The 14,603-nt window shown below is 52.7% G+C and overlaps 1 protein-coding gene across 1 annotated transcript in view; it reads right to left on the minus strand.

Moving 5' to 3' along the window:
- Window positions 1-5,248, minus strand: part of ADAMTS17 (ADAM metallopeptidase with thrombospondin type 1 motif 17) — a 150,721-nt gene extending 145,473 nt beyond the window's left edge. The window contains exons 1-2 of the mRNA XM_021552577.3: window positions 5,114-5,248; window positions 4,192-4,526 (exon numbers count right to left, since the gene is read on the minus strand). Of these exons, the coding sequence (XP_021408252.2) occupies window positions 4,192-4,526; window positions 5,114-5,183 (405 nt within the window). The 5' untranslated portion in view covers window positions 5,184-5,248. The remainder of the gene's footprint in view (window positions 1-4,191; window positions 4,527-5,113) is intronic.
- Between the last annotated feature and the right edge of the window lie 9,355 nt (window positions 5,249-14,603).

Below are 14,603 nucleotides of genomic sequence, written 5' to 3' on the forward strand. Positions count from 1 at the left end.
TCCCGGGTGAACAGGATACACCTGAATGAAGAGCCACTATTCAGAAATATTTTAACAGGCTGGAAGATTTGTCCACCAGGAGATGCAGGAAGTTTAACAAAGGCAAATGTACACAACACTTGCAAGAAAAGAAGCCTTCTTCTTCTCTGAGTAGATTGCATGAGACATTACTACAAAATATTTAGGTTTTTCCAGCATCTAGTGTGCATCTCTTAAGGTGTAGTTTCAATTAGTCTATCCCACCCTACAAAGAGAAAAATCAATGTTCTCACTCCATGAGCCTTTGTAATGTGCATCATCCATTTCCATCAATCCAGTTTGCACAAGGAAGTTCAAAGGAAACAAAACTAGAGTGTGAAAATGTTACATGAACTAGCCTCAACAGGAGGGAGGCACAAACTCTTCTCTTACTTACCTTCAACTGAGAAGAGTAAGTCACCTCATTTAGAGACAAGGCAAAGAGCAATCCTGAACCTAAGACCAAAGACTCTGGATTTTAAAATGGAAGAGAAGCTATTTAGAATCAAACCTTTGCCTATAAATGCATCCCAGAGATTGTCACATTTTGGTTCCTGAGCAGTTTTCAAGAGTTTCTTTTCATTTCTAAGTATAATGTTTATTTTAACATGGACTCATGACCCTCTTAAAACTGTACCTGTTTCCAAAATGTAGGTACAAGAAATATAAAAAGCCTACAGATGCTCTAAGGGGCTGGTGCTGCAATCCAGCACTTCAGCATGTGACAGGGACTCAACTGTGGCTTTACAGAGCTGGAAATTTCTAAAAAATAAAGTTCCTGTACTAGCTCCTGTCTTCTAGTGGTGGTCCCAGGGGCTGCAGAGCTGCCTGTGAGTGCCCAGCAGCAGGAAGGGCAGTGCAGCCCTGAGCTGTGGCCAGAATCCAAGTGCTGGCACAGCTGCACTCCCCAGAGGCCGGAGCTGCCAAGGGGAAGGCAGCAGCGCTTTCCAGGAACCCTGTGCCTCTGCCTAGGCTGAATTCCCAGCCTGTCACGAGGAACAGGAGGGCTGGAGCATCCTCATTCGAGGTACTCTGGCTGTACCTCAATGGTGAGACCATGAGTACAGCAGTCCTCACCTCACTGTGACCTCCCAGAGCTCCGAGAGCACGGCCACCCTTCCCAAAGCAGGAACTGCAGCAGCCACACACTGGTTAACAGCAGCATCTGCCAGCAGAGCTTAAAAACCAGACCCCAACCTTCAGATGCCACACTGGGAATCTGATACCATCACCAGGAAGCAATTGCTCAGTCTGGCTGCAGCTCAGTTTTCATGCCACTGTGTCAGGGATTTTGTTTTTACTAGAACTCCACTTGCCCTGATCATTTTATATCACTTTTGGTATGATTTATGGCATGGCTGAGAATATGATTACAGCAAGACCTGAGCCAACTGGAGATCAGGACACAGCACTACTGCCCACTCTACTTCCTAGCAACCAGCTTTTCTGAAGGAGATATCCTGATCACCCAGTTAGAGTCCAATGAGCATTTTCCTGCTGGAATTTTCAGGAAACCCCCCACTGCTGCACTAGAACTGCTCACAAGACAAATGCCAGGACAAACAGGCTGCAAGGTTTCCACTACCTAGGACTTTCCTCCAGCCCAGCAGGTCTGGCCCATGTCCCACCTGTGAAACTGCTGCTGAGGGCAAAGCCTTATTCTTCCTGCAGCAAGCAGGGCTCAAGGAAGCAATGGGAAAATAAAAATATTTTTTTTTTAAGTGATGGTTTTAGTATTTTAAATTGCCAGACTAGAAGCCAAAACATTTTGGGCTCTAGAGTCACCTCATGGCTCATGGCTCTCAGGTCAACTCATGGCAGATTAAAGACTTCCTAGATAATTTGGGGCAAACTTTTGATTCCTCTGATTCCAGAAAACATCTCACCACTACATCACATGTTTCAATACAGGTATGCTGGTTTAGTGTGGCCACTGCAAAAGTCTGCGTAAACACTGAAAACAGCCTAAAATATGAGATGTTTCATGTTTAGACAGACTTAAGAAACAAAAATGGTCCACTCAGCTAAAATAAGAAGGTTTAGTTACATGGCGGTATGGATTATTTCAATGAAACCATTTCAGTAATTAATGAGGTTCATCTTAAGTTTAGTTTCATCCATCTTAAGTTCAGGCTAATCCTCAAGTCACTGGAGTTTTCTGTTCTCTAGTTGTGAGCTCACAAGTGTGTTCTAACCTTAAGTCACTCAAATGTATCATGCACCTGCTTTTAGCCCTTTCCCATTCCTGGTGATTACCTGAATGAAGAGGATGAATGGATTCCTCTAACAGGAAAGGAGTATCCCAACATGCAGAAGCACCTCTCTCAACACTCAGCACTGCCAGGACCAAGTGCACAGGCAAAGGCAAGCAGAGCTTTACCAACACTGGCACTAACACATGGGGCTTTGGCACAAACCAGCAGCTTTCACACTGATCCCAGGTTGACCCAGCCCAGTTATGTCAATTTAGCCATTGCTCAGAATTGCCACTACCATTGCTTAGAAGTGCTGTTCACTTTTGCAGAGTAGTGAGCTAAGACTAACTAGTCGTGTCTCTTTTTCAGCTTTTCTACTGGGAATTTTGCCAAGCTTTTTCACCCCCTCCTCCATCCCCTGGATTACTCTTCCTTTTTTAAAGGTTCCTCCTCTGTTTGTTTGTGCTTTCCAGCTTTGGAAGCTCAGCAAGATTAACAAAACACGCCTGGTGGCAAAAAGCATAGAGCTGTTAGTGATTTAAGGCTTGAACTAGAGATATGAGTTTTAAGTTGCCCTCGGTGGAGCTCAGCTCAACTTCCAGTGCCACTCAGACCTCAGCACCTCTGTTTGTTGGGGTTATTTTAATCCTGAGGCACAGCGCCCTCAAATGGCCCCGGAACGAAGGCTGGAGCCCCGAGGGCAGAGCATGAACTGCTTCTCACTACGGTTTAAGGATAAATCTCCATCATCAGGTGCGATCTGACAGGCACACTTCCCAGGACTATCTGCTGGGAATCACTGCCTAATGCCCCGCTAACTTCCTGAAGTACTTTAAACGTTATCAACAATAATTGCAAACTAGTCAAGTCTTAAGCATCTCAGTCTCCACCACCGAGAAAATTTCTGTCCCACACAAGATCACCTGCTCCTACCAGGATGCTCAGAGGAGAGCCCGGCCCTGCAGAGCCACCTGAAACTACAGCTTCGGGCAGAGAAATCCTGACACTTGTGATGGGACAAGCACCTCGGATTGGGATGTTCCTCTGACCCCAACAGCGACAGGAGCCTGGGAAGAGCCAGAACTCTTGAGAGCTCTGCAGAGCTGCCACAGCATCAAGCCAAGATGACACCAAATCACCCCCAAAGGGAACCGGACACCTGTCCCATGGCTGGGGACAGTGACACAAGATGCTCCCTCCACCAGGACGCTCCTCCACCCTCGGGTTCTGCCACCCACCCACAATGGAACCGCAGGGCCTGAGGCGCCTCAGAGATGGCTGAGGCAGCTCCACAGGGAGAGGCAGGGTGGGCAGAACACCCACCATGGGACAGCAGCAGTGCTCAGCAGGGCCCGGGAGGTGAGGAGACAGTGAGGCAAGGGGACAGGAGGGTCACCTCCCTGAGGGCAGGTGAAGCGCAGGCATCCCACCTGATGGGGCTGGCAGCAGCCAGCCTGAGGAGGGGAGCGGGGCGGAATGGCAGCACCAGCCTGAGGGGAGCAGGGTGGCAGCACCAGCCTGAAGGGAGCGGGGTGGGGTGGCAGCACCAGCTGTGAGGGGAGCGGGCTGGGATGGCAGCACCACCCTGAGGGGAGCGGGGCGGGATGGCAGCACCACCCTGAGGGGAGCGGGGTGGGGTGGCAGTACCAGCTCTGAGGAGGGGAGCGGGATGGCAGCACCAGCCGTGAGGGGAGCGGGGAGCGATGGCAGCACCAGCTGTGAGGAGGGAAGCGCGATGGCAGCACCAGCCTGAGGGGAGTGGGGCAGAATGGCAGCACCAGCCTGAGGGGAGCGGGGTGGGGTGGCAGTACCAGCTCTGAGGAGGGGAGCGGGATGGCAGCACCACCCTGAGGGGAGCGGGCTGGGATGGCAGCACCAGCCATGAGGGGAGCGGGGTGGGGTGGCAGTACCAGCCCTGAGGGGAGCGGGGCGGGATGGCAGCACCAGCCCTGAGGGGAGCGGGGTGGGGTGGCAGTACCAGCCCGGCGCAGGTGCTGAGGGAGGCGAAGGAGTCGCTGCGGTTCAGCGCGTGTCCCGAGTAGAAGCAGAGCCGCTCCCGCGGGGGCCGCCGCGCCTCCCCGCGCCGCCGCTCCACCGCGAAGCCCCGGGCCAGGAAGCGCAGGTCGCGGCGGAGGTGCAGGTACAGCTCGGCGCCGGCGGCGGGCAGGCGGAGCAGCACAGCCTCCTCCTCCTCCTGCTCCGCCGCTGCCCGCCGGCGCCGGGGGCCGCCGCGATCCCCTCCGGGCTGCAGCAGGTGGATCTTCTCCAGCGGCACTCGCTCCGGGATCACCATTTCCAGCTCCGCTCCGCCAGCTGCAGGCGAGAAGGAGAGAGGCTCAGGCGCTCGCACCCCGGAGCCGCGGCCCGACGGGGCGGCCGGGGGCTGCGGCACCCCCCGCTCCCCGGGACAGCCCCGCGCTCGGGTTTCAGCGCAGACAGCCCCGCGCTGGAAACCTGCGCAGACAATGGAGCCAGCGGAGCACGGCGATTTATTTATCTCTAAATACACATATAGTAGAGACAGAGCGTGCAGGGAAGAGAATAGAGCAAATGCTAAAGCTACTTGTATCATTAAAAAAAAATACATATATATAGCTCAGACACAAGCATCGCATTTCACCAACCCCAATAAAAATCTGCAGGGAGAAGGGGAAAAGCAGAGCGAGCCGCAGCAGCAGCCAAGGACAGTCAGCAGCTTTCCACATGGAACGCTACAGCAGTAGCGGGAGGACAGGAAAAGCAAATACAAAAGCCTGGAGCAATTCACCCCGCGGGCTGGGACGGCGGCCACGCAGGGGATGCGGTGCGTGCCCTGCGCTCCGCGCCCGCACGCTGCCGCCCGGGGCCGGACCCTGTCAGCGCCGCCTGGGAAGGGGAGCCGGGGCGGCAGGGAGCGCTACCTGTGCCGGCGTCCAGTCCGCAGAGCAGCAGGCAGGGCACGACGAGGGGCAGGAGGCAGCCGTCAAACATGGTAGTGCGGCGGCGGGGCCGAGCGCGCGGCGCGGCGACGGCAGCGGGGCCCGAGTGCGCCCTGCCCGCCCTCGGCACCGGGGATCGCCGCGGCGCGCGCCCGGCCACGCCCCCCGCCGCGGCTCCGCGCCCCCATTGGCGGCGGCGGCCGCCGGGACACGCCCCCCGCTCCCCCATTGGCTGCGCGCCGGCGGCGCCGCGAGGGGGGAACGCACGTGGGCGCGGGCGGCCGGTAGGGGGCGCCCTCTCCTGCCCCGGCTTAAGCCGTGAGGGACCCGCGGGGCCGCTCCGGGACCCGGTGCCGGTTCGGAACCCGCGGGGCCGCTCCGGGACCGGTGTCGGTTCGGAACCCGGTGCCGGTTCGGAACCCGCGGGGCCGCTCCGGGACCGGTGCCGGTTCGGGACCCGGTGCCGGTTCGGAACCCGGTGCCGGTTCGGGACCCGGTGCCGGTCCGGGACCCGGTGTCGGTCCGGGACCCGGTGTCGGTTCGGGACCCGCGGGGCCGCTCCGGGACCCGGTGCCGGTTCGGGATCCGCGGGGCTCCCGGGAACACCCCGGCCGGGTCAGGGGGTCTGACAGGCGGCATCCCGCCGCTGAGGAGCCCCATCGTGTTTCCTTGGTCTCCCTTTCCTCATCGCTAATTGAATTTAGATCCAGTTACTTGAGAAAGTCACCCATTCCTTTCCCAGTGCCGACTGCAGGACCGGCGCCAGGGCTTGGAAGACCAGGAAAATAATTAGGTTGGCAATATCATAGAATGGGTTAGGTTGGAAGTCACCACAGAGGGACATCTGGTCAAGCCTCCCTGCTCAAGCAGGGTCATCCCAGACCACAGTATATGCACACACACAGATTTTGGGAAATGATCCCACATACTCACTCATTGTGTGGATGAAAATAAGAAATGCAGAAAGCTTAAGAGATACACAAATTAGTTTTTGCTACCAATTCCCATTTTCACTGAGGTCCTGCAGCCACTGGAGTTCCTTCCCACCTGGCTGGGTCACATCCTGTGTGTCCTCAGCTGTGCAGGGACCAGGAGAACTCAGCCTGGACAGGAGCTGTTGAAAGCAGAAGGGTGATTTCCAAGAGCAGAAAGGTTTCCGCGCATTTGGTGGGCTTTGGATGGGATCCTGTGCTCCTGACGTGGTTGAGTCATGGAAAGCAGTCAAGATCCAACCTGTTAGCAGCTTTAAATTGTGGTGGCCCAGCAGAGCAGTGTCCTAGAGTTTAAACTTCTGCAAAAATCTGCAACTCTTTTCCTGAAATTGTAGAAGAATTCAAAGGAAGACCCATAAAAGAGTGTGAATGACTCTGGCAGATCTCTCTGCAGCATTTCCACAAGAATTGTCCCGTACTGACAGCAGGAATGGCTCTGAGTTGCAAACAAGCAGAATTAGGTTTGGATGCTCCTCCCAGGGAGGGCAGGCATTGCGGGAGTGCTGAGAAAAGGGCTGTTTGGAGCTGGGAAAAGGACTGGTGAGAAACATGAGCACGTTATCACCGTTCTCTTTCTTCCAGGCATTGAACAGGCAGCAAGAGCCACGTTTTCTTAGCAAGCTGCTCCTGTACAAGGAGAGAGGCTGTTTGAGAGACAGAGCCTTGGAGCTGCCTCCAGCTCTTCACCCTGTTGGCTGTGCTTTTCCCAGGGACTCCCCATGGCACACAGTGGGCTGGTGTAGCACCTCAGAAAGCTCTGCCCTGCACAGGGCCTCTGCAGCACCTCATGGACACAAGAGCATGTCCCACCACCTCCTGCTGTGGCCTCAGCAAAGTCCCTCCTACCTCCAGTGGGGTGGCATTTAGAAGATGTTACCTGTGGTCATCAATAAGAGCAAAACTGAGGACCTGCAAGCAGGCTCCCAGCAGTCAAAGTCAGAGTATGCCAAGAACCCCATGGCTCAAATTCTTTATTAACATGAGATCAGGTGAGTTTTAATAGCTCTGTGTTTCCCACTCTTTCTATCAGGGCTCACTCTGCTTCTAATAAGAATTTACCAAAGCAAAGGGACTGGCCCAGACCTATTCAAGTGAGACAAAATCTCAGTTTGGGGCTGCCTTGTTCTGTGTCAGTAGTGTAACATAACACAGAAAACAAAACCTCAGAGACTGAATTTCCCTCCTGACCTGTTGCAAACCAACAATTTCAGTGCCTCCTTCCAAGGCCATGGCCCTGGTTGGCACAGAGTGAGGCAGAGCTCCCCCACAGCTCCTCCACCCGTGGCAATCCTCTGCTCCTGAGAACCACGAGGCAATTTGATTTGTGAGCTGCCAAACCTGGCCTGAGCCCTCATCAGCCCGTTTAAACCCAGACCACCAGCTGACTTCATTTGCTAAGGGACTGGCGCTGGTGCCTCCAAAGGGTTTGACGCAGGGGCTTAGATTTGCTTAAATTTTTAGTAGATCCTTTCTCCCACCTTCCAAAGTTCTCTGCCAGAAAAATAATAACAATACAGAGAAAGAATAAATTTAACAGTGTGGGGGAAGAGAGGCACCAATAAAGAGTAGTCTGTAACTTACTGCATGGAAGGACTTGCTCAGTGGCTGGGCTGGCTGGCACAGACTACACTGGAGTAGGGATAATCCCCGTGGAGCATCCCAGACTTCCAGAGCATTTGGACAGCAGCCCAAGAGCTGCAAACCCCAGGACAGGGGCTACATCCCAGGCAGGCATTGGCAGGAGCAAGGGGACAAGCCCCACAGTGGTACCCACACAACAAAAGAGGAATCTGTCTTGGGAGCAGCACTGGTGGTTTTCTTGCATCTAGATCCCAAAGTTCCAGTGAGACACATTAATTGAACACCACAGACTTTTCAGAAATGCCTTGAAATTGTTTCTGATAAGGATAAGGCATGTGTGGCAGGAGGGGGCTGTGGTCGTGTTGTGGAGGTTGCATTGCTCCCCTGCTCCCAGCCTGTGGGGAGGGGGAGATTTCTCTTCTCACTATCACAGAGGTGGATTTGGCCCTGCAGTTCCTAGGAAACAAGCCCTCTCCCCCTCTGAAACTGGTGTTGGGATGTTGGAGGTTTTTTTTCCCAATTTTAAATGTGTGTCGAAGAAGCCAAGTTTCATGGCCATTATTGCAGAGTTAATAACCCTTTGGAGACTGCAGACATGTGTTATATCCATCCTCCCGAGCAGTCACTTGGCTCGCCGCCTGGAAAATGCCAGCATGGGAAGGGTTAACTTGGCCACTGCTCAGCCTTCTCTCTTCTCCAAACCCTTCCTGTCCTGGTCCTCTCCCCGACCTCACAGGTGCTGCTCTCCTGCCGGGACACTCCGGTGCTTTTCCTGCTCTCCCCGCAGCTCCTCCCCTCTCTGCAGCCTTTGGGAATCGGGAATTCACAAAAAATCCTCCCCTCCGGAGGCTGCAGAGCTTGGCCAGGCTGCTTGGGCACGGACCTGGCAGGTGCTGCTGTTACCTGTGCAAATGACCACCCAAAGAAGACAGTTTAGTGACAAGTAGGGACCAACAAAAGCTCTTTTGTAACTTCAAATCATCAACCAAATAAACACAAGTGGTTTCAGAGGTGCCAACAGTGGTTTTCTTACAGACTGGCTTGGCACACTGAGCCAGAGGTTCAATTAGAGCTCTTCTCTGGTGGAGGGTGTTTCAGGCTGTGCTGCTTCATGTTGGACTCACTTCTTACAGGTGGTCTCAATGATCTTTAAGGTCTTTTTTAGTGGAGTCACCAGCATCTAGTACTGTTCATGCAGCCCTTAGCAGAGACATTTAGGGGGTTTCTCCTTACAGTAGCTTGAATTCTCCTAAGCCTGTAAAAGAAAAACTGCCTCTAGGACACCTCTCTTAAGTCTGGCTCAAAATGGCTTTTGTCAAAGAGAGTTTGCTTTGTCTGAGCTGTGTCTGTCTCATAGTGAGTGCATCACATGAGGTTTTCCCTGAAGATCTTCCCTACAAACACTTTCCCCCTGCCTATCTCCAGAGAGCTCCCAGCTTCACCCAGCTGCAATGGGGAAAAATACCCTGTTCCAAAGAATACTGAGAAATGAGAAGAAAAATATTCCTGTGGGATAGGGGCTGAGGAATGGACTCCTGAAATTTCAGGTTGCTTCATGACTGGCTCCATTCCCATCCTGGTGCTATGGCTGTCTGCGCAAAACCTTCCAGAGTAACTTTGATGCAGATTTGAAGGGATCAGTTTGCAACAGTGTTAGGATGAGGAAATAACTGCACATAGGCCACAGCGGGTGAGAAAAGTCAGGAATATACAAGAACATACTCCCAGCTGAGCAACACAACTGCAGGGTGCTGGGAGAATCCGCTCCCTCAGGGCGGGCAGCACTTTGTTTAGAGAAATCAGAAATATAAGTGCACCAGCACCTCCAGGCAGGCCAGGCTGGGATTTTCAGATTTTCAGACAGACAGGACTAGTGCAGGTCACTCTGGGATCGGGAGGCCGTGCACAGATAGCCATCGGCCCGGCCAGCACCGTCAGCCACGCGTCACTCCCCAGGCATGCAGGGACAAATGGACAAAGCAAAGAGCTGCCATTGTTTGACCCTAAAGTTCAGCCAGGCTTTTTTATGAAGTCCGGTGTTGCCACCTCTGATGATGTTATCAGGAACCTGGGAATAGCTGGCACTTTCTTTCATTATTATTTATGGTTTGTTTGGGTTTTCCTTCTCTGGACCTTGGCTCCTGCAATCATGAGATTGATTTCTCATTTAACTCCATGTTTGATCCCCTGACAGGCTGGGAAACTGAGCTAGGAGAAGCCTAGAGAGTTTTTGCCCAGGAGAAAATGAAGTAGTTCCTAGCCATGGGATTGTTTAAGATAATCCTTTCTCAAAAATGATGCTATTGCTTCTTTTTTGTGTGTGAGTGTGTGGAGAGGGAAGCTCTGAATGCTTGGAGCTGACAACGGCAAAGCCCTTCATGCAGGTGCCACCTCCCTGGCACTGGCAATATCCCACATCTGGTGTTCCCATCTCCTCTCAATCATCTCTCTTTGTGTCCAACACCTGCCTTGAATGAGAATCATGCCCCCAAACTGAATATTTCATATAAGGTTTCTCCTTGTCTGCATATTTCTTGCAGGAAGACATAAGGAACCAGAGGGGGAGATTTGTAAGCCAAGAAGGGGCTGCATGTCTTGGAAGAGCTGATGCCAAGGGGATGCACAAAGCACTTCATCCATCTGCATGGATGGCTACTGGAGCCTGGACTCGGTGATCCAGTCCAACTGCACAGACCTAAAGTGGCTCCTCTTCACCATGAAAGAATTAATAAGGGAAACTTCCAACTTAAAACACTCTAAATAATGTTTTCCTATTTCTTTAACACCTCTCCCTTGAGCATTCTCTCCTCCTTTCACAGCATCTTGGCCAATTACACTTGCAAAACAAACAGAAAACTCAATATCCACAGGAGCAGGGATTGCAGGCTCAGGGGCCCCTTCAGGTGCTGCAGTGGGGGCTCCAAGGTGGGTCACACCACAGGAGAGGCTCTCCTGCAGCCAGCTCTCCCTTTCCCATCCCTGAGAGAGGGGCCCCCAGCCAGGCATTTAGTGGGGGGACAAGCCAAGGTGGGAAGGGCTGTCCTCCAGGCACAGGCACTGCTGGATGGTGGCACAGAGCTGGGGAAAGGCTGTACCCCAAAGCCAAGTCCCTCTGACCCCAGCCTGGGTGTGTAAAACACTCCTTTTCTCCTGTGGAAGTGTAACAGCCCCAAGCCAGTGTGTTCAGGTGATCATTTATGTCTAACCCTTCTTTTGAACCACTGGAACTTCTACAGGAATTCAGCAAAAATCACCTTTTCTCCATGTGTGGTGATAGGACCAACACCATTCAGAGCTGTTTTCCCCACAGGACACTTACTCAAGTTTATGCTGATTTTCCTGGTTGCTCCCATTCTGGATGCAAAGCTGTGCAGAAACATTACCCTAATGCCACTGACAGAAGCTGTGCAGAGTTCACAGCACAATCTCTGTCTGCTTTTAAAACTTCACAACACAGTTTTGTCAGTCTTCTCTTTTTCCTCCTCCTTCTCTTGGGACTACTCTGCAGTTCTCCCCTTCTGAGTCAGTCAGTCTTTACATTCCCTCCACATCATCCCCAGCTGAGTCAGTAAATTCCCCATTGCTGGAGCCTTTACTATGAGCTCCACAGCCTGCAAACTGGGATATTTGGTTGTAGAATCATAAAATCATAGAATGGTTTGGGTTGGAAGAGACCTTGAGGATCTTGTTCCAATGCCCTGCCATGGGCAGTGATGCCCCCACTAATTCAGGTAGCTCAGGGCCCCATCAAACCTGGCTTTGGTTAACTGATGTCTGTCTGTGTCGTCTGGCCTGGGGGTCACTTGGAGCACCTATTTGGAACAAGAGTCCCACTTTTTGGGCTCTTGGGCTGCCCTGAAGCAGTGAAAGCATGTTTGTCCTCAGGAGATAAAGGAACAGAGTGGGCAGGATGTGCTGTGATCATTGCAGGGCCACATCTGTAGCCCTGTGCACTTTGGAAGGTGCTGTTCATCTCACACTCCTCTAAGGGATGGCAAGGGCTGCCTTTTCCTCCACAGGCAGCAAGGAAACCCCACTGCCCAGGGCAGCAGGGTGCTCAGAGTCACTAACATCAGGGTGAGTGCAAGGTCTGAAGGGAGCAGCACACCTGGGGTCTGAAACACATCCTGCTCCTAATCAGCAACAGCCACCAATACCTCATCCCAGTCCATTTGGGGCCAATATTGTCATTTTTTTGCAAGGTCATACAGTGAACCAGGAATAGAATTGAGATGCTCCTCTGCTGCTGAATCCTCTCTCCCAACAGAGCTGGCAATTGACTTTGGCTTGGCTGCAAGTGTTTGTTCATAACACCAAAACTTCAGTGTCACTCTAGGACTGTTAAAACTGCCAGCTGTCAGGAATTCTGGGCTGGGCACACACAGGAAAGAAGGGGAGGTGTGTGTCAGTGAACCTGCTGGCAGGGAGGATCCCCACCACCCCTTCTGTGAGCTGGGATGGAGGGAGCTGTGCTGACAGCTGGGCACCAGCCCATGGAAACCCTGCATGGAGAGAGCCCTGCAGACAACCCCAAAGCTCCAATCTGCAGAGACAGGCAACTCAAATCCAACTGTCTCTTGGCTGTGAGCAAGACTCCCACGGGTCAGCTGGGAACCACAGAGGTTGTCACCCACAGCATCCAAACACCTCCTGTCCGTCCACAGCTATGGAGAGAGCTCATGAAAAGTTTTCATCCTGCTATCAAAGCAAGCCAGATCCCAGCTCTCACAGCTGAGCACAGTCTGACCACGAGGGTTGTGCAAAATGGGATTAAAGCAGTTTGTTTGGAACAACGGGTCCCTTTTTCCTGCTGACACCTGTGGGGAGTGTGCATCTCATGCTTGTGGTGGAGAGCCCATCTCCTGAGATGGAATGGCACCATCAGAATGTCATCATTAGAATGGCAGTGGAACCCTCATTATTCTGTGAGATTTATCCTCCTTATTTGCATGACAGACATAGATGAGAACAGGACTTCACTTACCACCAGCCACAATCCCTGTGGCTTGAAAAATATGTCAATTAAAGAGACAATATGAAAAATTACAGGCAGTAAAGCAGTGTCAGAGCAGATTTAACATCCTTTCTTCTCTAGCCAGATACACCAGGTACAGCTCTGGTACCAGGAGACAAAGCAGAATAGTGCTACACCTACAGAGAAAAGGCCACTGGTGACACCCAGGCAGATGCCAGCCCTTGGGACACCAGCACACTGGGCCTCTGGACTGGCACCAAACACTCATCTCAGTAAAATTTAAGTGTTTTTTACCCGACACCTCTTTCACAGTCAGAGCCCGACCAAGTGGAAGCGCCAGCTGCGTGAATTTTGCTCCGCGATATTCAACATCTGTTTTCGGGGTAAAAGACGGACAGCAGCGCTGCACGGAGCCGTGTCCTGCTATTGCCACCTCGTGGGGCCTCGCAGCAATGACCAGGTCACCCGCTGGGGTGGCACCGGAGGGGCCCGCGGCGTTCCCATCGCGGCAGCCCCGGCAGCGCTGGGCTCTCCAAAGGCAGCTGCAGCCAGAACCAGAGGGAGGCGATTCCCCAGTTCACCGAGTGCTGTGCATGCCCTGCAGAACAGCCGGGGTTATTGAACAGTCCTACCCTTAGGCTAAATGGGACATTGCTACCGAGTCCTATTCTCTGCTCAGCCTTACAGGACCCGAAGGGATAAAAAAAGCTGCAAACACACAATCATTACCTGACCTTGCTGCCCTTGCAATGGGGAAATGTACGAGACATTCTTTGGTTGCTGAATAATTCCTCTTTTAAATCAGCAAAGGAGCTAGGTAGAATTTGCACGGCCTGATAAGATTTAGCACAAGTTGGTAAGATTTAGCTCCTGCTTCCCACAGATTCTTATGTAATCCTAGGACTTCTGTTGTCTACAGCCCATGACAACTGAGCCACTTACCCATAGGTGCAGTAGGAAGGTCTTTTAGCAGCTTTCTCCTGCTCTTTGTTGTAGAGAGCAAACACACAAATCTTCCAGGATCTCTTCTAGGACTCCTGGGATTTCCAATCAGCCAGGAAAAGCACAAAACCAGCTCTGAGGTCCAAGGAGGGGGGTCAGGCTCACCCAGCAACTGGAGGTGAAGTGTGGGGTCGTTGCCACAGCTGCAGGTCTGCTGGGGTCCAGCCCCAGCCCAGTCCCCTCACTCACATACTGGGAACTCTGTGAAGGAGCTTTTCCCAGATCCTCCTGCTTTGCTCCTGCCCTGGGAACTCTTTGGCTGGGCTCAGTGCGAGGCTGCTGGTGCTTGGGGAAAAGGAGTTGTCCTGGCTGCAAAGTTCAGCTCTGAGTCCAGGCAACGCTGGCTGCTGCTGCTCGGAATGCTGATCCCCGGGATACAGAACTACTGTCTTTTTCCTCCTGCTTCTCTTGGGACTTGTTCCTCCTACTATTGTTACTGCTCTGCTTTGAGCTTTTTGGTGATGTCAGTTCTGTGTTTGAGCTCATGCTGTGTTGTCCCAGCCATTTTTGCTCCTGCTTTCCCTCTGCTCCCTTCTCTCCCCTCCCTCAGCAGCCATCTCCAACTGCACCCACATGCTGAGGCAGTTGTGACAACCATGGCTCCTCTTTCACCTCTTCCTGGTAAATTTGGTCTTGGATTGTTGGCATTAGCATCAGCAGCCCAGGCATTGCTCAGATCCTGAGCAAGAAGGGGACAGCAGTGTGCCCACTGGAAGTGAGGATTCTGCCTTGAAAAGGGGAGGACTGCTTTGCCAGGAAGGATACATGCCCAACTTGGGAAGAGGTAGAGCTGTGCTCAGGTGAGTGTCCTGCAAACAGAAACACCAATTTTCCAGGAAGGATTTTGCCCTGGGCTACAGGAAGAGGAAGCCCTGAGGCTGTGCCTGATGGTTAGAGAATGCAGTGCCATGCTGACCTTGTT

This window comes from Lonchura striata, chromosome 11 (assembly GCF_046129695.1).
Source record: "Lonchura striata isolate bLonStr1 chromosome 11, bLonStr1.mat, whole genome shotgun sequence".
In the NCBI taxonomy this organism is placed as follows: domain Eukaryota; kingdom Metazoa; phylum Chordata; class Aves; order Passeriformes; family Estrildidae; genus Lonchura; species Lonchura striata.